Source organism: Symphalangus syndactylus, chromosome 4 (assembly GCF_028878055.3).
Source record: "Symphalangus syndactylus isolate Jambi chromosome 4, NHGRI_mSymSyn1-v2.1_pri, whole genome shotgun sequence".
NCBI lineage: Eukaryota > Metazoa > Chordata > Mammalia > Primates > Hylobatidae > Symphalangus > Symphalangus syndactylus.
Genome location: NC_072426.2, coordinates 54,660,852 through 54,688,329, shown reverse-complemented (window position 1 = coordinate 54,688,329; position 27,478 = coordinate 54,660,852). Strand labels below are relative to the sequence as shown.

General features: G+C 37.4%; 1 protein-coding gene across 1 annotated transcript; it reads right to left on the bottom strand.

The window, feature by feature from the left end:
* On the bottom strand, window positions 1-27,143 carry LOC129480231 (rho GTPase-activating protein 20-like). The gene is made up of 4 exons (XM_063637951.1): window positions 27,074-27,143; window positions 6,934-7,106; window positions 5,398-5,550; window positions 1-492 (listed from the first exon to the last, which is right to left on the bottom strand). The coding sequence occupies exons 2-4, from the start codon at window positions 7,075-7,077 to the stop codon at window positions 310-312; spliced, it is 480 nt and encodes a 159-aa protein (XP_063494021.1). The 5' UTR covers window positions 7,078-7,106; window positions 27,074-27,143; the 3' UTR covers window positions 1-309.
* Window positions 27,144-27,478: the final 335 nt, after the last annotated feature.

The window sequence follows — 27,478 nt, the reverse complement described above, 5'->3', positions numbered from 1 at the left end:
GCATATACACAATATGTGCATTTATTATTAATAGTAATAACGTAGTACAACATGGAAAAAATGGGAAGATAGAAAATCATGTGGGAAGATTTTCTCAAACACAGATGCATGAGATTAGGAAAAGGAAAGTTCAAACGGGAGGAGGTGGGATCTCGGAATGTCCTCATTCAGTGAGCACAGTGAGGGAGGAGCAGATGACCTTCTCAGCAGATGACCTGTGAGCCAACCTTATGAAGAATGAGCAGATGGAGTCCTGGGTCCTTCATCATTGTGCTTGGGGCTTGCCCTGGAATCCAGGACAGCCACTGCCTAAGCATATCTCATGACTCCTGGCAGCCCCGCTGACTGTTTCTCATCAAAACCAGCTGAATTTTTCAAGGTACCTGAAGCATCACTGTTGTCACAAGTCATTGAGCTCTTCTCCAAGAGGGAAGTGATGTCTTCTCCAAATATGCTGAGACAGTTTTCAATGAGAAATTGTACAGTAGAAACCTGTAACACAAAAGGGAAAAATAGGGTGCTCTTTTCATCTGGCATAGCTATAAATCATATTCCATCTATGAATCTTGGAGTGAAAAAAGCATGAAATTCAGAATTCTAAGAAAAAAATCAGAGTAGATGTAGAAAGATATGAACCAGTTTTCTCTAAGAAACAACTATGATCTTTTCAACAGCATTTAGGGCACGTATCTTAAAATGTTTATAATCAGTGAGCTAAAGTTATAATTTATAGCTTAGCTTAATAGCTAACATTTTATATCAATGGTCACATCCTTAAAAATAGGATAATTTTCAAGCAACTCATATACGATATTTGGGGTAAGGATATATATTCTCTAAATTTATAAAGCACCCAATGGATAAAAACTTGTGAGATTCACTTGTTAAGTATTTTAAACTTGGGAAGCAGATATTCTCTGAGGGTCTTTTGTGAAGGAAGGAGGCAGCTGGAGAGAAAATCTCTGCTCGTCTAAGTGCAGTCCCTCTCCATGCATTGCCTGGCCTCAGGATTGCTCTCTGGGTGATCTTGGGAGAGAGCTGGGGTCTTATTATTAGGTACATTGTAGCTCCATTAGTATATTCTAGAATGTTTTACTAGTTTTCTCATTCCAGCAGCAGAGACAAAATAGTAGCCAAGTAGTTCCCTGAATGCCAGTTGTGAGCCTCGATTGACAGAGAAAGGCAATATGTGTGGAGCCATGAGTGTTCATATTTTCCAAACCGCCAATGAAGTGTCAGTAATGGCCAGAGGAGCTGGGCCTTATCATCACTGTCATTGTTGAGATGAGGAAACCGTGGCTTGGAATCTTTGCCCCAGGTTACACGTCCCTCAGTGATGAGACTGAGAGTTGAATCTTGGCTTGTCAAACTCCAAAGAACGGATTTTTTTTTTCTATTATGTCACACCACTCTCTTATCTCTCTGTGGCATTGTCAATCTAGTGTTTTGTCTCCTAGATGGGAAAGGAGAAGTGACTCACTGCTCTCAATTTCCTATTTAACAATCTACCTTTTCATACACCTTCTACCTTCTACAACCCCTAGAATAGTATTAATGAAACTGCTGCTTCAGAAGTTTAATTAAAGTGTGCGTCTTAAAAAAAGTGGTTCCTTAGAGTTAATATCCTGAATTTCAGGTTCAAAGTGGGGACTCTGCTCCCCAGGGAATACAAATGAGAGATCTCATTATCTTTTTGGTGAACTCATTTACCACTTCTGAGCTGCAGGGAGTTGGCAGGGAAATAATGCTTGAGGCTATACACACGGATAAATTATAAGCTGTCATCTGATTGGCTAAGGAATGCTGCTCAATATTATGTAACACTCCAAAAAGGTATCACAAGAGAACAACATTGGCTTTTGGCAGCTGGTCTAAAAGCCTAAACACAAAAATACACACTCTTAAAGCCAGGAATTTTACTCAGGAAGTTGTAAATACAGAGAAATGAAACAAGTACTTTTTTTTCATATAGCATTTACACAGCTCAGTGAAAATATGAAAGAATAGAGAAATATATCCTTCATATGTAGTAAGACAGCATTTTAAAATGTGTCTTAGGAAATATATCAGAAAATATTTCCTTGTAACCACTGCAGTGTGTTTTAACTTGAGAAAACATTACTAAAATCCAATAGTATATTTAAAATCCCTGTAACATTTCATAGTATGCTCAACAAAAACTTACTGATAATATGAAACAACAATTCATTTTAAAGGGCTCCCTTCACTTTTAAAGTAGCAATACAGGAATGCTGTCTCCTGCCCAAAGACACGATAAGTACCCAAAGCTTATCTATTATCTAAGACTCATTCCAGGCAGGAATGCATACAAAAATATTTTATTAAATTCAATTCCTGGAGCAGATATTGATTTCTCTGTTTATTTGACTATTTGACTAAGTTAAGATTATACCACTGGTAGATTTGTCCTCTGTTATTTTTCTTGAACCAAAGAATTTCATCTCCTGTCAATGTTATGTATTCAGATGGTCAAAGATCCTATATTAATAATATTAGGAGAAAAGCAAGAATTCAATGACAGTACTAAGGTATTCATTTATTTTTAAACTAGACCCTATGTGCATGACCCCATAAACCCCTTTGGCACTGGTCATTTTTTTCAGTGCATAAAACTGAAAAATACAACAAACCAATATTTTTTAAAGAATATGTTAGCTGGTTTTTTGAGACGTGCCTAGAATCCAGTAATTATTGCTTCCTTAGCTCTGGATTGCAGTTATTGTCTCTTCCTTGTTCTCCTGATCCATAACACCATGCCACTTATCAAAGAGTTGGGATGAAAATATATTTTCTCAGATGTTTCAAAGAAAAACCTTAAATAAATTAAAAAATTATTCTCATGGCAAATACATGTCAGAGAAATTACAAAGAAAACATTTAAATGAAAAACTCAGCTTAGTCCTCTCTTCCTTACTAGCTACTCAACTTCATAGCTCTGACTCTCCACTGACTTGCACACCCAGAAGCAAGTGCTTGGATTTTTCTCCAACGAAAGCCAGCAGCATACAAACAAGCAGAGTGTGGGCAGTGGTGGGAAAGAAGATAAAGTCTTCTCCTATGGTCTGAAACTCCTTTATGCATATTTTAGCAAACTTGTACAAACTGACAGGGTCTGGTGATAAAGCACCCTAAATCCTATCAATTTCTTGAAAAGAAATAAACATAAAAATGTTGCTTATTTAGACACAGTGTTCTTAATTTCTAGCAAGAAAATTTCAGAACCAAATGAACTAAAGTCACACACCCATGTGCTCATGCACACATGTTGAGGACTGGGCCTTCTGACTTGGGCTATCTGTGCTCTTGGGGAGAAAGCTCTCTCAATAGCTTCATTCTCTCTTTAACTGTATAATACGTCACTTCTCTACTTATGAGTAGGAAGTTGCTGGATATATACAGAAATCTCCCATGAGTAACTACATGTTACTTCTCAAACCTCTGGGCTGGAACAGAAACTCCCTCCATAGAAAGGAAGCTTAATCAACATTTAGATATATCATAACTTTCAGTCCTCTAAGTATTAGTGCTAGAGGCATGCCAAAGTAAGCTTCCTAAGTGGTGCATGAAAATTTCTCACATTATTGGGCTCTTGAACAAGTCTTAATACTATACAATTGAGCCAATTAAAATTTGTGAAGCTTTCATTCATGTGTGTATATGTGTGTGTATATGTATGTGTGTGTGTGTGTGTGTGTGTAACAATGAGGGAAAGGGAAAGTTGTCTTATTACCTTGCTAGCTTCAAAGGCACACCTTGCTTCCACTGGTCTCGCTGAATAGCCCAACACTCCTCTTAATAGCAACTAGTTCAGGAAATACCTTTAGGCAACTATTGTGATTAAAATCCAGTAATTGTTCCTTCATATTAATATTTATTGAGCTGTGGTTTGTGCTAGGCATGCTTTGGAAGACTGAGGACAGAAGAGTGAAAAATGTGAAGTCTCAGTTCCCCTACACCACCGCTATGTACTGTGGTTATGTTATACAGCCGTATCTGGTAGTTATGGCTGTTCAGTTCACTTCACTTCCCATGGAAGGGTTCCAATATGTTAGGAGGAAGGAAACATTCCAGCTCTGGCTGACTCTAGAAGGCTGAATTCAGGAACACCTTTGTCTGATGTGTACCTCACTTACATGCATTCAGAGCATGTGTCTCTTCTCTGGATTCGTGGACTCTGTGCTGCAGAGTCCATTGATAGGGATGAGTGGTGAAGCTAGAACAGGAGCCAAGCAGACTATGCCAAGGGTATTTGCTGTTTGATCTCTGTCTATAGACAGCACAATGGCAGGCCCAATGTTGTCCAAGTCATATGTTCATTTCTGGCTTAAGCCAACTCTCCAGTTATTTGACATAGTATTATCAAGACTAAGATTGCAAAATCTGCAGATAATAACTCTTAAGTCTTTGTGAAATATTAAACCAATTTCATGTGCGTACCTTAGAGAGGACAGCACCCAACTAGTGATTTGCATACTAGTGTATATCATTATGGTCCTAGCATAGTAGCAGTCCACCATACATCATTACAGAAATGTTGCTATTTATCACATGGCTGAACATTAATGGAGATAAGGAATGACCAAAGGTAACTGAGATTCTAAGACAATTTAAAAAACCTGTTTAGTCATTACCACATTACCATAATTTTTTTCAGAGCTATTAACATGTACCGAAATGGACTGATTAAATTCCTTATTATTTTTCCTTGTAGAAATGTACCTAGACACTTGTGATTTTGCTGTGTCGATTCAAAACTTATCTACTTTTGTAGAAATCGAATTTTCTGAATTCCAAACTAATTCTGGCTGCTGCACCCACATTAAAAGTCAGATTTACAAGAGGCTTGTGGTAAGAGCTGGTGACTGCGTAACTATAACTGTGGGTGGTAGGTAATGCATTACAAATATTACCAAAGTGAGCCACAGGTGGTAAAGGTGAAAGAAGGCACCATAGTAGAGGCATTGCTACACCACTTTCAACATCATGGTCAAAGCATGCTGTGGAGATGTCTTAGGCAGTGGGAAGCCATCAAATGCAGGATGCTTAATTTGGTAAACATTCTCTATATGTAATTGTGTATTTTAACACATATTGTATTATGATTACTAATTATTGTTATTATTTGGCACGGAGTGTTCAGGAGTGAAGATGGAAAGGTTGGTGTGTGATGAGAAAGGACAGCATATCTATCATATAAAGTTTTGAAAAACAGAGGAAATCAATCTTCTTAAAGTTTGACGTTGTCAAGTGTTTTTCAGTTTTTCAGATTCTTGAAAGACTATGCCTATTATTGTTCTTAGGCAGTCATGATGAGAGAAACCAATCATAAAACTTCAGAGATATCCTGTGCATAGATAATGCTAAAACTTTACCTACCTTAAAGACAGAGGCCACCATGACAACAGACTCGCTGTCCAAGTTTACTTTATCTCCTGAATCGAGTTTCTCCTTCAGGACTCTACATGAGTTTATGTTGCCCAATTTTCGCTGTGTATTGCCCTTTTTGATTGATAAAGGAAAGCATATCCTCTGGGGAGAAAAGGAAAGAAAGGTACAAGGTGTTTCATATTTACAAGCCCAAAGGACAAGCTTGCCTTCTTTCTGCAGCCAGAGCTAAGGGATCTGAGGTTACAGTGCTGGAGCTGGAAGGAGTGAAGTACATTTTGAATTTTTTGTGTGTCTCCATATTTTCCACCCATTAATCCATTCTATGTTCATATACTGAAACCTTTTAAATCCGATTTTCCTTTTCAGTGAATTTACACTAGAAAATCAAACTCCTGTACCTTGAAGCCTCTGTGGAATCTTCTCCTTCTCCATTCTTTTCTGATTTCTCCCTAATATGGGTTCCCCAATTATGGAAATATTTTTGCACACCAATTTCCCACTTGTTTGCTCCCCTTTAAGGGTCCAAATGCCCCATTCCTACTTCCTATATTTTCTAGGCTCTGTTAAATCAGGCTTAAAACCTGTCTCCTCCCTGAAGCCTTCTCTGATTACATTTTCTTCTCACCGGTTTCCACATCCTTTTTTTCTATCTTCACGTCCCCTCCTTGCAGCGCAAAAGAAAATAATGTCACAGCAAAATGACTCAAGGAACTTGTGTCTACTATTCCACTTGTTTACTGTGTGACCTTGGACACAGTATTACAAAGCTATTTGAAAATTTTTCATTTGTGAAGTGGGAGTGATGATAATCATAGCCACCCCCTGAATTCTCTGTGAAAAATGCCAGGTCTAGGGTAGTATCTAGCATACACTTAAAATGATTAGTTTCTTCCCATTAACATTCCCTACATCTAGTAGAATACTTGGAAAGATTCTATACACTCAACAAATGTCACCACAGACAATTTCAGACACCAATTTGAAACAACACAGGATAAACTCTGTGGCTTTAAGTTGACACATTCTGTTAAGATTAAAGGATTACTATATGCCAAAGGATGAATTTTTATGCTTAAGTACTGGAAATACAAATCAATTCATGGGAGATATTTTGAGTTGTAAGACTCAGTAGTGTAAGATGAAGACATAATTACAGGAGATTTGGGACTAGTGTGGAGTTGAAGGAAGAAGCTGAAACAAGGATGCGAGGGGAAGGGGAAGTCTCAGAGATTCATAACACAGAGCCCATTTTGATTCATCCAAGCCCGTGTACATGGGTCTTGGCTGAAACCATCGAAAGAGTATCTTTCCCTATTGTCTTTGCCTTATGATCCTGCAGCATCTAAATCATATTTCTAGTCACTGAAGTAAAATTGACAAATCTTCTCCATCAAAGCTAGGGTTTGTCATTGTCTAAAGATTTCTCCACTTTGCGATAGATTTGGATGAAAACACTTGACTACCCCAGAGTTCTCTCTCTTCAAGAGGGCTACCAAAAAGAAGACCAGACAAAATGAGACCTACCAGCAGAGGGGCAGGCAGCTTGTCATTCTCACAAACATCCATGAGAGAAGCTCCAAACAGCTGTCCTGGGTTTGGGGCTGGTGGAGCCATGCACAGGTCGTCTTGGCAGGTGCTAGAGGCCCACCGAAAGGCCCAGTTTATCATAGAACATCTTCTTTTAACTCCCTTCTGGTCTGAATACGTAAGTAAAAAGTGAGATTATTTGGTGTAGTAGTTTAATCCACTTAACTTTATTTTGACTATTTCCATTTTACAACATGTTTGTTGTGATGTTGAGAAGAGAGAGAAACAATCATTTGTTGTGTAGATTTTCCCACATTCTGAAATTGGCTTACTGCATACTTGGCATTAATGTGTTATTCTTCCCTATATCCCATAGACTGCAGTTAAACCTGGAGGCTTGATCAGACTTACGTTCCATTCTTCCAGTAGGAATAGTTCCTAGACAGTGCTAGTTATCACCTCTTGCATTCTATCATAAGGTACTTAAGATCTAGTTGCTCAAGTTTACTGATATTAATAGTAATCAGTGGAGTCGCATGTCAGATCCCACTTTAAAACCTAAAAATAGCCAGCATGGTGGCTCATGCCTGTAATCCCAGTTACTCAAAAGGCTGAGTCAGGAGAATTGCTTGAGCCCAGTAGTTAGAGTCTGCAGGAAGCTGTGATGGCGCCACGACACTTTTGCTAGTGTGACAGGGAGACCCAGTCTCTACGAGAAAATAAAAAGTTAAAAATACTGGATATTCAAATAAAATAGAGTTCAGTAATTATCTACTTTCGTAGTATGTCTCCTGCCACTCAGATTTCCTGTTGGACTTTCCAAATGCTCAACCATGGTAAACTCTCTTCCATAAAAAGGATCCTGCCCTTCATGACACAACCTGCTTGACCCCACTTCTCAGTCAGCCTCTGGCTTCTTGATTTTGGAGGCTGCAACTCTTAGGCATCTCCATGGATGACTTGAGTCCACTTTCTCTAGGCAGTCCTTGGTTCTGTGGTAAGATCCCTGGTGGCCCTGGTCCTTGTGACACCCTGCCCAGCTATCCAGAAATAATTTTTACCTACCCAACGACCCTACCAAAGAAATGCTGAAGAAGAACTTCTCAAGGAAAAATGATCAGCAATAAAAGGTTGAGTTGAACGTTCCCACTGCTCAACTATGGGTGTTTTCCTAACAAGGTACTTTAATATTTTTATAAATAACCTCCTTATACCACATACTGAAAAAGTCAACAGAGGAGGCAAGTTGTAGAAGGATAAACAAATGAGCAACATTTCACCATTTCAATGTTTCTTAAACACCCATCCACTTGGCTTCCCTGGGACATCGAGTGCATCTCTCTGTACACAGACGTAGTGGTAATACTCATGCTGACTCCCAGAGGTCAGGATGGGCTCCTGGTTCTGCTATGTAGTCAAACAACTTCCTCAGAAGTCTTTGAGCTTCAGTTTGCTCAACTTTAGCATGAATGATGCTATCTACAGCTTACTGGACTGAGTAATAGAATGGACTGCTCAGGACAAACCATGGTTCAGAGCAGTCTTGATAAAAGCAATTTTATCCCTCACTCAGATTGCCTAAGGCAGACTAGACATTAGTCTCCTCCCCCTAGAACAGATCCCACCACCATTCTCCATTTGGTTTAGCAAAGTATGCAGTCACAAAGGCATGCCACCACTCTACCTAACAGTCATGCGCCTATTATTTTAAAAGAAGGTAAGGAAGAAGCAAAGCCATCCTTCAATCCAGAAGGATATATCTGTATGTCATCATGTGCAAATGTTTATTATAGTGCACATTAATATATAGGTTAAGTTGTTGTACATAACCTGGTTTCCCTATTCTTAATTTGATTTTATTGTTTCTAGAACTATCCAAATGTATTCAGTTATTTAGCTTTAATAAGAGAATGTTCTTAGGAAGAATTCTCTAGCTCTTGATGCAAAGCTACATAACTAACTACTGTCTGAATAAGGGCCAAGAGGCAAGTAGACATTGGATCCTGCACTTTCTCAAAAATATTTTCAGGCTTAGTTGCACCTTTTGCAATGCACATTATTTGGTGCAAGAGTTCCTATCACTTCTTTAAACAATAAAAGTATATGCTATTGCCACGAAAAAGGCAGGATGATTAGACAAGCTAACTAGCCTTTCTTAAATAGCCCTGGAAGAATTGGGATAGTGGTTTCTGCAGGCCCAAATTAGGATATATATAAAACTTTTGAAACTTTCTGCCTATAGGCTAACAGTCACAACAATAAAAATGCTTTATTTAGAACTTCCATTCTTGCCAAAATATTTCCCAAATGAATAACACATTTTCTTCAGAGAAAGAAATATCAATGGCAGGATACTGAAATGGTAGTGGGGAAAATGACGAAAAGGGAGATAAAAAGCCCACAATCATAAATGTTCATGCCAGTTCCAGTCTGAACCTGGATCTGAAGCCGACTTGGAAAGTAAGCCTGGTGGTGGGGAGAGAGTAGAATTGAGAGTTTAATTCAGGATAGAACCCAAGGGGCACTTCAGCCCCAGTCCAGAGTAGACTGCAGTTCAGTTCTATAACTCTGCTTCTCTCTAGATGTGCCACTCCAGATGTGTTTAAACCATGCCATCATTTGATCACCTCCTGCTTTGGGCTCAGCTCATCAGCAAAACCCTGGGATAGAAAATGCATGAGTTTCCAGGCCTTCAAAAGCCATATTCTCACCAGACATACAGACTGCACACACGTAATTATATATGTACATTGTTCTGAGGATAGAGAGAGGAGCGTATCTACCTACTTACACACACGAAAGAAATCTTCCTAGGAGTGAGTTGGGCCTTGACTTCAGACATTTCAGGTTTCTCTAAGTCTGATTCTGGGCCGGTATTGGCTTCCTGCCTATACTGTCCTCCTCCCTCTGCATGGAGGACATGTCTGTGTCATGGGCTTGGTTTTAGGAGTGGAGACTTGATCTGAGAGAAGGCACTTGCAGGAAGGCAAGGCACTCACTGCTCCCCTGCTGGCCTCTGGCTGGCTGCCTGGGCTTCAGAAGGAACCCGCCTTCTATGTCTGGGGATGGCTGCTCCGGGAAGGGCTCCTGGAGTGTGGAAGAAGAGGTGGAGCTCCCTGGTTCCTGTGGCAGGAGCATAGTGCCTTGAAGGTGGCTCATTTTAGTTCCACAGGGATGCTCTTGTCCTGCATGAAGCAAAATCTAAATACGGGTTCAGGCTGTTGGTGATGGGTGTGATCAAACCTACCTATTGTGGGTGAATGCACCCCACTGCTGCCTGCTGTAGTAATCTGGGAGCTTCTAGAATAAGGAAGGCTGCGTCTCCGGAGCAAGCATCATGTGCACTCTCTCTGGAGAGTCCCCACATAAAGCAGGCATGCAAACAGAAGAGTTTTTAAAAGTAGAGAGAAAAATAAAGTTGGAACATGTTGTGTCACCTGGGATGCATAGATGCATCAGTGCATTGCACAATAGTGACTTTTGCTCTGTTTCCATTTGAAGATATTTAAGAACTTCTAGTTTCTGTCTCGACAAATCTAGATATTTACATCTTAGACAGATGACCCCTCTACGCTTACAGTCATCATTTTAAATACTTACCCTTCCTATCATACAGACTTATGAAGATAAAAGTAAATATATTCCTTCACATTGGTGGTTAATATTTATTGAATAACTCCATATACACAATATGTGTTAAATAATTCCATGTCAAGAATAGCTATGATCGCTATTCTCTTACACATGATGTCAGTTTAATGGAGATTTTACTTCCCTTAGTCAGTTTTGTAGGCAGGCCTTCTCAAGAGCAGAGGAGCAGGGTGTTTGCCTCTGACCTTTCCTCCCACTTCTGCCCTAATTGGAGTAAGGAGCTCCTCATAGGTACCAGCCAGAGGGAAAGCTGCAGGGTGTTGGAAGTCCAGAAACAACATGCAAAACAATTTTTGCAGAATGGAAAACCACACTGCAATCATCAGGAGTTGCCCTGCCAAGGGATGTGTTTTCCTCTTTCATGTTTTAAATAGTTTCCTTTCCATAGAATACGTGCTGTGAGGTAATTTTTTTTAATTATATGATCCATTCTTTTATTTTATTTATTTATTTTTATTTTTCCATAAGTTATTGGGGTACAGGTGGTATTTGGTTACATGAGTAAGCTCTTCAGTGGTGATTTGTGAGATTTTGGTGCACCCTTCAACTTAGCAGTATAAACTGCACCATATTTGTAGTCTTTTATCTCTCATCCCCCTCCCACCCTTCCCCAAAAGTCCCCAAAGTTCATTGTATCATTCTTATGCCTTTACATCCACATAGCTTAGCTCCCACATGTCAGTGAGAACATACGATGCTTGGTTTTCCATTCCTGAGTTATTTCACTTAGAATAATAGCTGCCAATCTCATCCAGGTCGCTGCAAATGCTGTTAATTCATTCCTTTCTATGGCTGCATAATATTCCATCATATATACATATATATTCAAATATACGTGTCTATATATATATGTATAATAGTTATATATATATAATAGTTTTTTATATATGTATATATATATATATGTAAAATAGTTTCTTTATCCACTCATTGACTGATGGGCAATTGGGTTGGTTCCAAAATTTTGCTATTGTGAATTGTGCTGCTATAAACATGTGTGGGCAAGTATCTTTTCCTCTGGGTAGATACCCAGTAGTGGGATTGCTGGCTCAAATGGTAGTTCTACTTTTAGTTCTTTAAGGAATCTCCACATTGTTTTCCATAGTGGCTGTATTAGTTTACATACCCACCAGTAGTGTAGAAGTGTTCCCTGTTCACCACATCCACGCCAACATCTATGTTTTTTGATTTTTTGATTATGGCCATTCTCACAGGAGTAAGGTGGTATCGTCTTGTGGTTTTGATTTGCATTTCTCTGATCATTAGTGATGTTGAGCATTTTTTCATGTGTTTGTTGGCCATTTGTGTATCTTCTTTTGAGAATTGTCTATTCATGTCCTTAGCTCACTTTTTGATGGGATTGTTTGTTTTTTTCTAACTGATTTGTTTGAGTTTGTTGTAGATTATGGGTTTAGCCTTCGTCAGATGTATAGATTTTGAAGATTTTTCCCCCACTCTATGGGTTGTCTGGTTATTCTGCTGACTGTTCCTTTTGCCATGCAAAAGCTCTTTAGTTTAATTAGGTCCCAGTTATTTATCTCTGTTTTTATTGCATTTGCTTTTGGGTTCTTAGTCATGAAATCCTTGCCTAAGCCAATATCTAGAAGGGTTTTTCCAACGTTATCTTCTAGAATTTTTATAGTTTCAGGTCTTAGGTTTAAGTTCTTAATCCATATTAAGTTGCTTTTTGTATACAGTTAGAGATGAGGATCCAGTTTTGTTCTCCTACATGTGGCTAGCCAATTATCCCAGCACCATTTGTTGAAAAGAGTGTCCTCTCCCCATTTTATGTTTTTGTTTGATTTGTCGAAGATCAGTTGGCTGTAAGTATTTGGGTTTATTTCTGGGTTCTCTATTCTGTTCCATTGGTCTATGTGCTTATTTTTATACCAGTATCATGTTGTTTTGGTGACTATGGCCTTATAGTATAGTTTGAAATCAGGTAGTGTGTTGCCTCCAGATTTGTTCTTTTTGCTTAGTCTTGCTTTGGCTATGTGGGCTCTTTTTTGGTTCCATATGAATTTTAGAATTGTTTTTTTTCTAATTCTGTGAAGAATGATGGTAGCATTTTGATGGGGATTACATTGAATTTGTAGATTGCTTTTGGTAATATGGTCACTTTCACAAAATTGATTCTATCTATCCATGAGCATGGGATGTATTTCCATTTGTTTGTGTCATCTATGATTTCTTTCAGCAGTGTTTTGTAGTTTTCCTTGTAGAAGTCTTTCAACTCCTTGGTGCAGTATATTCCTAAGTATTTTTTTTTTTTTTTTGCAGCTATTGTAAAAGGGGTTTTTTATTTTATTCTCCACTTTGTCGCTGTTGGTGTATTGAAGAGCTACTGATTTGTGTACTTTAATCTTGTGTCCAGAAACTTTGCTGAATTCTTTTATCAGTTCTAGGAGCTTTCTAGAGGAGTCCTTACAGTTTTGAGGATAAACTTTACGATCATATCATCAGCAAACAGGGACAGTTTTACTTCCTCTTTACCAATTTGAATGGCCTTTATTTCTTTCTCTTGTCTGATTGCTCTGGCTAGGAGTTCTATTACTATGTTGAAGAGGAGTGGTAAGAGTGGGCATCCTTGTCTTATTCCAGTTCTCAGAAGGAATGCTTTCACTTTTTCGCCATTCAATATTATTTTGGCTGTGGGTTTGTCATAAACAGCTTTTATTACATTAAGTTATGTCCCTTGTATGTTGATTTTGCTGAGGGGTTTAATTATAAAGGGATGCTAGATTTTGTTGCTTTTTCTGCATCTAATCATGTGATTTTTGTTTTTAATTCTGTTTATGTGGTGTGTCACATTTATTGACTTGCATATGCTAAGCCATCCCTGCATCCCTGGTGTGAAACCCACTTGATCATGGTGGATTATCTTTTTGATATGTTGCTGGATTCAGTTAGCTAGTATTTTGTTAATGATTTTAGCATCTATGTTCATCAAGGATATTGGTCTGTAGTTTTCTTTTTTGGTTGTGTACTTTCCTGGTTTTGGTATTAGGGTGATGCTGGCTTCATAGAATGAATTAATGAGGATTCCTTCTTTCTCTATCTTGTGCAATAGTGTCAAAAGGATTGGTACCAATTCTTTTTTGAATGTCTGATAGATCTGCTGTGAATCCATCTGGTCCTGGACTTTTTTTTTTGTTTGTAATTTTTAAATTACCATTTCAATCTTGCTGCTTGTTATTGGTCTGCTCAGGGTATCTAATTCTTCCTGAATTAAGCTAGGAGGGTTGTATTTTTCCAGGAATTTGTCCATCTCTTCTAGGTTTTCTAGTTTATGTGCATAAAAGTGTTCATAGTAGCCTTGAATGATCATTTGTATTTCAGTGGTGTCAGTTGTAATATCTCCTGTTTCATTTCTTAGTGAAGTTATTTGCATTTTCTCTCTTCTTTTCTTGGTTAATCTTGCTAATGTTCTGTCAATTTAATTTTTCTTTACAAAGAACCAGTTTTTTGTTTTATTTACCTTTTGTATTTTTTGTCTGTTTGTTTGTTTCAATTTCATTCAGTTCTGCTCTGATCTTGGTAATTTCCTTTCTTCTGCTGGATTTGGGTTTGGTTTGTTTTTGATTCTTTAGTTCCTTGAGGTGTGACCTTAGAATGTCAGTTACTGATCTTTCAGTCTTTTTGATGTAGGCATTTAGGGCTATGAACTTCCCTCTTAGCACCACCTTAGCTGTATCCCAGAGGTTTAGATAGGTTGTGTCATTGTCATTAAGTTAGAAGAATTTTTAAATTTCCATCTTGATTTTGTTTTTGACCCAATGTTAATTCAGGAGCAGGTTATTTAATTTCCATGTATTTGCATGGTTCTGAAGGTTCCTTTTGGAGTTGACTTCCAGTTTTATTCTCTTGTGATCTGAGAGATCACTTGATATAATTTCAATTTTCTGAAATTTATTGAGGCTCATTTTATGGCCTATCATATGGTCTATCTTACAGAAAGTTCCATGTGCTGCTGAATAGAATGTGTATTCTATGGTTGTTGGATGAAATGTTCTGTATATATTTGTTAAGTCCATTTGTACCAAGGTATAGTTAAAATCCATTGTTTCTTTGTTGACTTTCTGTCCTGATGACCTGTCTAGTGCTGTCAGTGGAGTACTGAAGTCCCCCACTATTATTGTGCTGCTGTCTATCTCATTTTTTCGGTCTATTAGTAATTGTTTTATAAATTTGGGAGCTCCAGTTTTAGTTGTGTATATGTTTAGGATTGTGATATTTTCCTGTGGGACAACACCTTCTACTAGCAAATAATGTCCCTCTTTGTCTCTTTTAACTGCTGTTGCTTTAAAATTTGTTTTGTCTGATATAAGAATAGCTACCCCTGATTGCTTTTGGTGTCCATTTGCACCAAATGCCTTTTTCCACCTCTTTACTTTAAGTTTGTGTGAGTCCTTATGTGTTAGGTGAGTCTCCTGAAGGCAGCAGATAGTTGGTTGGTGAGTTCTCATCCATTCTGTGGTTCTGTATCTTTTAAGTGGCGCATTTAAGCCATTTAAATTCAATATTAGTATTGAAATGTGAGGTACTGTTGCATTCATTGTGTTTTTTGTTGCCTGTGTACTTTGTTTTTTTTTTGTTTTTTTGCTTTTGCTTTTTAACACATATTTTTGTTTTATAGGTCCTGTGTGATTTATGGTTTAAAGAGGTTCTGTTTTGATGTGTTTCCAGGATTTGTTTTCAAGATTTAGAGCTCCTTTTAGCAATTCTTGTATTGGTGGCTTGGTAATGGTTAATTCTCTGAGCACTTGTTTGTCTGAAAATTACTATATCTTTCCTTCATATATGATGCATAGTTTCGCTGGATACAAAATTCTTGGCTGATAATTGTTTCGTTTGAAGAGGCTGAAGATAGGGCCCCAATCCTTCTGGCTTGTAGGGTTTCTGCTGAGAAATCTGCTGTTAATCTGGTATGTTTTCCTTTATATGTAGGTTACCTGGTGTTTCTGTCTCACAGCTCTTAAGATTCTTTTTTTTTTTTTTAAAGAATAAACTTCCCTTTTTTCGTTTTTCACTGAATTTATCCTGGTGAGCTTTTGTTTTTTCTTTTTCAACTGGCATTGATAGTATGTCAATACTTTTAGAACATGAATTACAATTTGCATTTTGTAAGGCAAAAGAAGCTTCTATGATAGCTGTACAATAAAACCAAATCCTCAGGATAACCAGCAGTTAATCCACAATCAATAATTGAGAACATGTTAAAATATGCATTCAGCATGGCTGCTCAGGAGCCATCATGAGTGATAGACTCTTTGGATTTCTTAGTGCTCGCCATAATGAATGTTGCTGCTCTAGGCCTAGGAGTTATCTGTCATTTAGACACTGTTTTAACTAAATTAAGGCATTTTATTTAAATAAATATATTTCCAGTATTCGTTTACTTTTTTTAACTTACTTTATTGCTAATACTTTTGCAAAGATGTCAACATTAATTTCAAAAATGAAATGGATGAGTGAATTTTATTCTCAGCTATGTACTTGGTGACACTGTTTTCTAGATGAGAATGTATATTACATAGAAAACAACTCGGTAGTTTAGATTTTTTGGACCACTTGAAAACATCCTGCATTACACAGTAATGGCCTCACAAGATTCTTGAAAGGATAAAGGAAAAGAAAGAAAGAATGCAGGTAAGAGGGAATGCTGTATGACTTTTAGCAGAAATGTAAGAGGGAATGCTCTATGACTTTTAGCAGAAATCATCACCATCACGCTATTGCAAGGTCAGCCACAGATCCTAACCCCTCCCTCGTTTTAATCACTCTGTTTCTATTAATCACATTTAACAATGTTGGTAATCTAAGAATTATCTTTCATTAGATAAATTATCCTAATAACTGTTTTAGGATAGGCATAATCTACTCATCAATAACCTCAAGAACAAATGCTAGAAAATTCAACCTAAGAAACGGCAAAGTCCAAGTTGGTCAGTCAGGAAAGCTCTTCAGAAGTCTGAATCATGTTTTCATTATCCTGAGAAAAGTTCTGGGCATTAAGGAGGTATTAAATCAATATTTGTACTTGGATTCAGAGGCATGACTGGATTTTAGAAATTCCTTACAAAGTAGAAGTTACCTAGTAGTTAGGAAATGAAACAGAGAGTTTTCACACTGGGGAAAAAGAAATTTGAATACACGTTAATTTCATGACAAAAAATATTTTTTTTCAAGAAAGCAATTTGTCAAGTAAAAGAGCAGACAGTAAAAAAAAAAAAAAAAAAAAAAATCAGATTTTTCTTCCCAATTAGACCATAAGTTACTGAATAAATAGATGTTATCAGGTACCTGGGATAAAGTAAGTGTTTGGCCATTAGTTGTTGAATGTATGAATGAATATTGCATAAGATTGTTGCTTTTAAGCTTGTTCAACCTTAAGACCGAGCAACGAGCAACCAATACTTGGAGACTTTAGAGTTACAATTTTGAACCCAATCAATCTCAGTTTAGATTTTCCTTGACACTTAGGAAAGTGGCCCTGGGGACTCTTTCTTGCCCGAACTGACCCATAACTGGTAATCTTTCTCAGCGCCCTTGGAGACAAAATGAACTACTAAAGCATTACAACAAATCTTTCACAGTAAATATTTGAAGAGGATCACATTTCCTTAGGATTTCCACATTTTCAGAAAGGAAAGGAACTAGGACCAGTCAAAATGCAATTTTATCTATGGGGCTGGCCATGGTTTTTGAGTTAACAGGGCTGATTTCAGTAATCCCTGTTTTCCCCCCAGCTTCTAATAAACTATTCCAGATTCTTGCCTTGTCCCTTTTGAAAGGCCATAGATCTGTGAAACCACAGTGCAATCAACCCCTCACTTTCTGAGTGACCCATGGAATACAGAATCACATATACACTCCCTCACTAAGAAAGAAAAGGCTAGCTGGGGAGTCATGCTTTCTGCTATCCAGACTTTTCGGAGAATGTTGAACTTTGCCTTCACATCTCCCCGCCCAGACAAGCCTGTTGCACAGACCGCCATATATCCACATGGGAGGCATCAGAAGCTCATCAACCCTGAGCACAAAGAGACAAATGCCCAAGAGGTCTTCAGGGGATGTGAGAGTGAAGTCAGGCCTCTGGCTTTCATTCAGATAAGCCCTACTGTGGGGAGAGAAGGGACAAACACTGACCTGGGGACCAGGCCAGATGGAAAGAACAATTACCCACAGCAGAAGTATTGCCCAGCAATACTGGCAAACTTGCCACAGACATATCTAAATTATGTAGACCGCTGAATTATTGTAAATAGTCCTTCAAGAAAGGCTATAGCAAAAGCATGTTTCAAATGGAGTTATTCTTGATAAGCACTATGATTGCCCTTCATTCCTTAATAAAAATCATGGCCTTGTCCTTATGGAGTGTCCTAGGTAGGGAGGCTCTCTGCCTTTCTGTCTCTCTCTCTGCCTTTCTGTCTCTCTCTCTCTCATGCACACACACACACACACACACACACACACACACAGAGCATATTTGCTCAAAATTGTATTGCAAATAGGGAGTAAGATCTAATAAAAATCTTTTAACGTAAAGTTTGGAAACGTTCTGTTGAAATCCCTTAAGTCAGGTATATATATCTAGCCAAATAACTTTTTTTTTTTTTTTTTTTTTTTTAAACAGAGTCTCACTCTGTCACCCAGGCTGGAGTGCAGTGGTGCAATCTCAGCTCACTGCAGCCTCTGCCTCCCGGGTTCATGCCATTCTCCTGCCTCAGCCTCCTGAGTAGCTGGGACTACAGGTGCCCGCCACCACGCCCGGCTAATTTTTTGTATTTTTAGTAGAGACAGGGTTTCACTGTGTTAGCCAGGATGGTCTCGATCTCCTGACCCCATGATCCGCCCGCCTCGGCCTCCCAAAGTGCTGGGATTACAGGCATGAGCCAAGGTGCCCGGCCATAACCTCAGTTCTTGATTATAATAGGATTCCTTTGTTGTCTAGTGAGAATGGTCATTTTTTTTAAAAAGGAAAATCATAAACCTGAAATAAATTAAGCTGTATTTTATTTTTAATTAATCTCCCCAATCCCACACCTAAAACCACTTGCTGTCTTCAAGACAAGATTACATTCTTCTTTTTTATTCTTTTATTTGTTCTTTTTTTTTTTGAGACAGAGTCTTGCTCTGTCACCCAGGCTGGAGTGCAATGGTGCAGTCTCGGCTCACTGCAACCTCTGCCTCCCAGGTTCAAGCAATTCTCCTGCCTCAGCCTTCCCAGTAGCTGGGATTACAGGTGCCGGCTACCATGCCTGGCTAATTTTTTTTGTATTTTTAGTAGAGGCAGGGTTTCACCATGTTGGCCAGGCTGGTGTCGAACTCCTGACCTCAGGTGATCCACCCACCTCGGCCTCCCAAACTGCTGGGATTACAGGCGTGAGCCATCGTGCCCAGCCCAAGATTACATTCTTATAGGTCACACATATCATATAGATTAGAAAGCAGTGCAGAAGTGTCTGCTTTACTTAGTACATACAAATTCAATTTTGTTTTAAATGTGTTACACAAATCCACTAGTACAGAAATAATTGATTTCTTATGTGAAATTCTGGTTGTCGTGAGTTTTTAAGGGGCTTTATTATAACACTCAAACAAAACTTAAAATATTCACATCATGTCACCACAACAGCACGTTTTCATGTTTATAGGAAGTTTTATATAAGGAGACATGCTATACAAGTATTTTCTTGTTTCTGAACATCTGAACGTCACTCTTCAATAAAAGTTCTCAATTATGTGGACTTACCTCTTTCCTCTTATGCAACCCTCATCTTCATCCTCAAATATGTCAACCTCTTCCACTAAAAAAGCTCAACAACTTTTACTAGCTCCATCAAAACATAAAGAAACAGACACTTGAAAACAAAACAGTCATGCAAACCTGGAGGCCATGGATTTGTGGGCACTGGTGAACACACCACCCTTCCTTTATAAATTCAGGAGAGGCATCAGATATTGAATTCTCAGGATCAGCATCCAGGGGATGTGGTTTCTAGCCAGGTGTTCTTTGTGCCAAACTGACAACAAAATATATCCCTTAGGACTCATCATACTGAGATTGAGCCCTTGGGTGATAATCAGAGTGAGTAATAAGTATGAGAGGAGAGGAACCAGGAAAAAAGATATTGAAAGAACAGTGCAGTCGAAGAGTTTGGAACTTTTTATCCAGAATTTTACAAAATTTTATTGTATATGTGTACCCATGATAAGACAGCTGATTATTATAGATATCAAAGTCATATTTTGTACTCCCACACTTAGGAATTGAAGGCAACAAAGGTATAATATAATATTAGTTTATATATGGGTACACTTCTTGTATTTCCATTTTAAATTTGGTGTGAACTGAAAGTACTAGCATAATTATATTAGTGCTCTAAAATTGTATGTATATATCAAATTTCAATATATATTTGATAATATATCAAATTTCAATATATACTCAAACATATATTGAAATCAGGCTACAATTTTAGAGCACCAATAACATATACATTTACACATATATGTTAGTGCTCTAAAATTGTAGCCTGATTTCATTATGTTTTCACTTTCAGTTCACACCAAATTTAAAATATACCTTTGTTAGGCCAGGCGCGGTGGCTCACGCCTGTAATCCCAGCACTTTGGGAGGCCAAGGGGGGTGCATCACGGGGTCAAGAGATGGAGACCATCCTGGCCAACATGGTGAAACCCTGTCTCTACTAAAAATACAAAAATTAGCCTGGCATGGTGGCGGATGCCTGTAGCCCCAGCTGCTTGGGAGGCTGAGGCAGAAGAATCACTTGAACCTGGGAGGCGGAAGTTGCAGTGAGCCGAGATTGTGCTGCTGCACTCCAGCCTGGCAACAGAGTGATACTCCACCTCAAAAAAGAAAAAAAGAAAAAAAAACTTTGTTGCTTTCCATTCCTAAATGTGGGAGTACAAAATATGACTTTGATATCTATAATAGCTGTCTTATGATGGGAGGTGCATTATACAAACACACATGTGTGTATGTGTGTTCATATACATATACACATATATAGTTGAATATATATACATTCAAAAATCAAAGTTGGTTTTTAACAAAAATAACTTATAGATAACTTACAGTTATTCCTAGCTTTAGTAGTGACATGTTGATTATATCATTTGTTGCGTCTGAATTTGTTATTGTTATGGTTATAGACCGTAAAAAATAAATGAGAAAAATTAGTATAAATTTGGAATTTTAATGCATAAGATTAAATAATTATTGTCAAATTATTTGCTGTATTCCAAAGACAAAGCTTGTTTCCAGGCAATGACAAAGTTAAGCACATGTAGAGCCTGAATCCTTAATTATAATTTATTTTCATTCCTTTGTATAACATGAAGCCAGTACAAAGAATTTCAATAAAACATATATCTCTCTCTTAAAATAAAGGACTTGTGGCACTTGTGACATAACAGCATAGCCAAGAAATAGAAAGACTGAGAATTCACAGAGGGAACAGGGGCTGCCCCTCAGCCTCAGGAGGCTACTTCCACAATGGAGAGAACAGTTTAAAAAGGAGGAGCTGGGCCCTTTCTCTCTTCCTGGGTTGTGTTTTTATCATATGGCTTATATCTTTGCACATCACAAATGCAGTTCTAGTAAAATCAGAATAAGAACTAGCTATAAAAGACATTTTTTAAACCCCTGTGTGGCAAGCATTTTCTCTGTGCCAGATATCATGGTTACTAAGAACTTCATTGTTGAAATCTATTGAGACAATTAAATAAAATTTTAGAAATTTAAGTTCCATTTCCAACTCTGCCAACGAATAGGGTATCTATAATAGCTCTCTACTGCACTTCACATTGAGAAACTGCTCCATAAAAACAGGAAGACAATTTGCAGAAAATAACCCAAAAGGATTAATAGGATTCTGAGATGACAACTATTGCACTCTGAATTTCAAGACATTATCTTAAAATAAGGCAATATGTAACTAAGAACATTTATTATGCTTCTGCATCCATAATGAGGGTTCCTTTCTCTGATAAACAGTGCTTAAAGAAGACAAAAAGCATAAGTGGACTCTCATGCTCCTTAAAGATGATGTTAAAAACGAAATTAGAGGAAACTCTTTTATAATTCATTACTATTCTTTTCGTTGTATTTTTCTTTCTTATGGACTAACTGCTTGACAGGACAGATGGTCCTGAAAGTTATTAATTGGATTTTTATGGACAAAGTCATCTTATATTCATCGATTTCAAACTGTGCTGCTTGTAGATCTAAGGATTGTGAAAAAGTGTCTCAGAATCCAACAGCAGGGCTCAGAGCACCCAAACTCAGGGATATCAGGGGCTGCTTACGCTAAAGTGTCTAGGAGGGTGCAAGCTCTGGGCTCTAGTGTGGGATTTAATTAGAAGGAAAGGTTCTGCTATTTTTTAAAATGTCTGAAAATCCTTTCATATAATTTTAAAATTCTACCATGAAATCTTTGGTAAAGTAAAAATCTCTTTTAAAATGACAATATGCATCTCTTAATATGGTTTGTAGGATAATGGGTTTTCATGGCATAAGGAACATATTAAGTCCAAAATAATAATTACAAAGATATGTGTATTTCTTCCTAATGCTGTTCTCCTTGTAGACAAAACAGATAAATTCCAGTAGGTAGTGCTGTTTATAAACAAGTATTTTTAAAAATAAACTATTAAATAATTTCCTAAAAAATTGAAATGTGGCCATTTTCTTCATATGAGCTAAAGTGTTTCTTAACATATGAAAATCTAGGAAAATGTGACCAATTCCATTTGAGGCCAACTTTAAGATGATCTAGATGTTCAAATTATGAAACAAAAAGCAGTTGTTATAATTATACTCAATTATGTAAAGAAAAATAATTTCACAAGTAACAAACTAAAGACAGTCTCATCATAGACATAGTATATATTTCAAAACAGGCATTTTAAATCTGGCAAATACAAGAAAATATTTACTCGATGTGCTAAATAGCATAACTGAGATAACAAATGAAAGAATCAGTGAAATTGAAAATAAATCCATAGAAAGTGTCCAATCTGAAGAAGGAGAAAAAAAGGATTAAAAATTAATGAACAGAGCCTAAGGGGCCTGTGAACGATATCAACAGGTTCAATAAATGCATTCTGAAACTCATATGTGAAAGCTAAAAGAAACTTGATCTTAAGAAATTAAAAAGGAGAATAGAGGCTACAAGATGCTGGGAAGGGCAGGGGAAATGGAAGGATAAGAAGAGATTTGTTAAAGGGCACAAAATTACAGCTAGATAGGAGGGATAACTTCTAGTGTTTTATCACACTGTAGGAGGATTATAGTTAACAATAATAAACATTTTCAAATATTTAGAAGAAAGAAAATTGAATGATCACAACGCAAAAAATTGGTAAACGTTTGAGATGATGAATATGCTAATTACCTTGATCTGATCATTATACATGGCATGTATTGAAAAATCACTATTTACTCCATAAATGTGTATAATTGTGTGTCTAAAAATAAAAATGAAATTTTAAAAAGTTTTACATGCGACGGGTGCAGTAGCTCACGCCTGTAATCCTAGAACTTTGGGAGGCCGAGGGCGGATCACTTGAGGTCAGGAGTTCAAGACCAGCCTGGCCAACATGGTAAAACCCTGTTTCTACTAAAAATACAAAAATTGCTTGGCATGGTGGTGAGTGCCTGTAATTGCAGCTACCTGGGAGGCTGAGGCAGGAGAATTACTTGAACTCAGGTGGCAGAGGTTGCAGTGAGCCAAGATCATGCCACTGCACTCTAGCCTGGATGACAGAGTGAGACTCTGTCTCAAAAGAAAAAAAAAAAAAGGTTTTACATGTAACTGGAATCCCAAAATGACAGAAGAAAGAAAATGGGACAGAAAAAACAATGCTTGCAGTAATAACGGCTAAAAATTTCCCAAATTTGGCAAAACACAAAAATTAACAAAATCAATAACTTCAGAAAATGCCAACTAGAATAAATTCAAAGAAAACTGGGCTTTGACACATCATAGTCAAACTACTCAAGGCCAAAAATAAATAGAAAATATTGAAAGCAGTAAAAATAAGATGAAAAATCAAAGACAGAGGATCGATGTTTAATGATGTTAGACTACTCACCAGAAAGCAGAGACCAAAAAACAGTTTTAAAGCAGCTTTAAAGCGTTGAAAGAAAAATATTGGCAAGGAAAATTCTATATCTAATGAGAATATCTTTCAAGAGTGAAGGTGAGATAAAGACATTTTTTTAATTAAAAATTAACTAAGAAAATTTGTTGGCACCAGACCTACACTATAAGAAATGGTAAGAAAAGTTTCTATAAAATGAAATGAAACAGTATTAAAGGGAAACTTGGAGCTTCAGAAATGAATGATGAGCACTAGAAATGTTTCTTTCATCTAAATTATAACTAAATAAAGTTTACTTTTTTAAATTTCAGGTCAATTCTTCATGAAAAATGCTGAATGATACCATTTGCCACAATGAAATCAAAGCAGGCAGACAAGAGTGTCCTTTCCCCACAGGAGGCCTCTCTAGTCTCAGCTCCCTCAAGCAATGCATCTGGTATTCGGAAATAGGTCAGAACATTCGCATGGCTTTTGCTATTGGCCAGGAAATAGCTTTTTCGAAATATCTTCTTTCCTCCTACAAATAGTATTTTGCATGATCAGAGCTGCTGTAAAGAGTAAGGTGCCATAAAAATATATGAAGAGGCTGGGCGCGGTGGCTCACGCCTGTAATCCCAGCACTTTGGGAGGCCGAGGCAGGCAGATCATGAGGTCAGGAGATCGAGACCACCCTGGCTAACACGGTGAAACCCCATCTCTACTAAAAATACAAAAAATTAGCTGGGCCTGGTGGCGGGCACCTGTAGTCCCAGCTACTCGGGAGGCTGAGGCAGGAGAATGGCATGAACCCAGGAGGCGGAGCTTGCAGTGAGCTGAGATCGCGCCACTGCACTCCAGCCTGGGCGGCAGAGCAAGACTCCTGTTAAAAAAAAAAAAAAAAAAAGTATATATATATATATATAAATAAATGAAGAATATCTTGTCATCATTATGAACAACCTGGCTACTGCACTACAACTTCAGGTATAAAAACTTACACAATATTTGAAGGTAAAAGTTTGATTTTTTTTAAACCAACAGCATAACAGAAATGAGATAGACACACGCTGATCACTTAAAAGTGATGTCCCTCTCAGCTCAGTTCAATCCTGACATTCTTCAGAATGAAAGACTCAAAACTCCGTGTATTTGCCATAGTAATTAACTGCATTACCTGTGCTAGAAAGGGAACATTATTTGAGTCAACTGAAAAAATTGGAACATGAATAGGAGATTAAAATATGCGACCAATGTTAAATTTACTAAAGTTGACAGCTGAATGATGGTTATGAAGAGAATAACTTTATTCTTAGGAAATCCATAAGTATTTAAGAATCAAGGGCCATGGTGTATATAACTGTCCTTTGAAAACAGGTGTACACATACACATAAATGGAGAAAAAAGTGAGAGAGACAGAGACAGACAGAGAATGAAAATAAATGGAAAATCAATGTGGTAAACTGCTATGACATAGGTGAATCTGGGTAAATAGCATATGGGTGTTCTTTGCATTATTTTGTATTTTTTCTGTATGTTTACAATTATTTCCAAGTGAATAACTTTTAAAAATAAAATAAACATTTTTTAAAAATGTGGAAACAACCAAAACTACTCTGTCTGTAAGTAGTGATAATTGGAAAAAAAAAAAAAGGGTTTAATTCCAACAAGAAATTCCTGCTTGCGAAAATCACTTTACTACAACAAACCACTAGAGTCTACAGACATTTAACACGCAATATTCCTCTCAAGCTTAAGCACTTTGTTAAAATGGATCCTCTTGCTTCATATTGCCTAGCACTTCCTTTTTATACATACAAAAGCATACATGAATACATAAAAATACAGTTTTCCATATGGTACTTTTAAAATACTCTTTCTCTCTTCCCTTTATCTCTCCTTCCCTTCCTTTCCATTCTGGATCTATCAGCTCTGTCTCTATCTCCCTTTCATTCTGCCTAAGTCAGGAATTTTGAATTTAATTTTTGGCCTTAAAAACACTTACAGAGGCATATTTCTTGATGTCCTCAGTGAAGATTTGAAGGGGAATGTTCTTCAGGTGGTCCTTTTCTTTGGCTAGATTTATGTACCTAATGTAATAATAAATTAAATCTAATAATATTAAATGTAATAATAAATTAGATTTAGTAATAACGCCAGAGTAGCATAAATTAGCTAAGAGCTTATTATCGAATCAATCTTTGTTGCTAATATTTTTAGTATACCTTATGTCATTTTTTAAAATGTACGACTAGACTAAGCAAGATCAAATTGTGGGTTGGGAAAATACACAGAATGTTTCAGGAAAATAAGACATGTCCCAGAAAATAACAGGTTGCTCTGTAATAAAAGATTTGGGCAGCAGAACCAATCTCATTCTCATGCACTCCTGCCTGGATTGGAAGGCCTACCATCTTTCTGGGTTCAAGAGCAGAAAGTAACAGCTGCTTTGAGAATCACTCAGTAGAGTAACCTACGTTTACGAAAATTTTTTCTTTCATTATTTTTAAATTTTTATTTTAATGTAGAGATGGGGTCTCACTATTGGCCAGGCTGGTCTTGAACTCCTGGCCTAGAGCAATCATCCTGCCTCAGCCTCTGGAGTAGCTGGGATTACAGGCACAAGCCACCATTCCTGGCTTGGAAATTTAATATATGTCTGAAGAATAGGCTGGGCATGGTGGCTCACACCTGTAATCCCAGCACTTTGGTAGGCCGAGGCGGGTGGGTTGCTTGAGCCCAGGAGTTTGGGATCAACTTTGGCAAGATGGTGTAACTTTTTCTCTACAAAAAGATACAAACACTAGCTAGGCATAATGGTGTACACCTGTAATCCGGAGGCTGACGTGAGAGGATCACCTGAGCCCAGGGAGGTTGAGGCTGCAGTGAGCCATGATCCCACCACTGCCCTCCAGCTTGGGCAACAGGGTGGGACCCTGTCTCAAAAATAAATAAAAGAATGATGTTATCTCCCATCTATAGTGGGGAGAGAAGAGAAAGATCAGAGTGGTAATCAGCACTTCCTCAAAAATAAAAATTAAAAAAACATGCAGGTAAATGAGAGAACATTATTTACAAGGCAGCCAGGATAAATTGTTTGAGGATAGTCTAAAAATTTCTATTATAAAAAGGGGAATGCGAATAGAGATTTGCATTTTTATCACAAGTTAAATATTTAAAATACATATACTGACAGAATAAAATGCCTTTCTAGGAAAGAGCACCAGCATTCCTTTAGTTCTGAAGAATTACAATTTTTAAAAATGGGAGAAAAAGTTCAACTACATAAAATATTTATAACAACATATTAAGACTGTCATCCTAGATAAAAATGTCAGCAGCTGGTTGTTATGATGTGGGTACATGTGTAAATTGTACCTTCTTCGTAACTGGGCCTTGATGGGTCCTGCTCTTTCACACGCAGTATTGCAGTGATGGGAAGTAGATCCCAGAGTGGAAGACAGGTTGGTTTGGAAGTTAAACACTTAATTGTAACTATGTGATGCAAGCTATGTCATCACAGGCAAGTCACTTAACTGCTCTGAGCTCCGGTTTCCACAACTGAAAAGCGGGTTAATTAAACCTACAAGTGTTCTTATAGCTTGAAGTGCTATTCAGATATAAAGAATATTATTTTTTAGGTTAAATCAGACTTAAGATATTTGGCATTTGGATGGAACACTCTTGGCCAAGAAACAATACATTTTTTAGAGGAAAAAAAACAAAATAATTTATTTCATTACAAGATAAATAAATTGCACTAGGTTAATTGGTTCCTAGAAA

Excerpts from the sequence above, each read along its gene's own strand:
- LOC129480231 (XM_063637951.1), bottom strand. The coding sequence starts at position 7,077 with ATGATAAACTGGGCCTTTCGGTGGGCCTCTAGCACCTGCCAAGACGAC. Across the intron at positions 5,551-6,933 it reads AGCTGCCTGCCCCTCTGCTG|AGGATATGCTTTCCTTTATC; the intron begins GTAGGTCTCATT and ends TTTTCTCCCCAG. Across the intron at positions 493-5,397 it reads TGGTGGCCTCTGTCTTTAAG|GTTTCTACTGTACAATTTCT; the intron begins GTAGGTAAAGTT and ends TTTGTGTTACAG.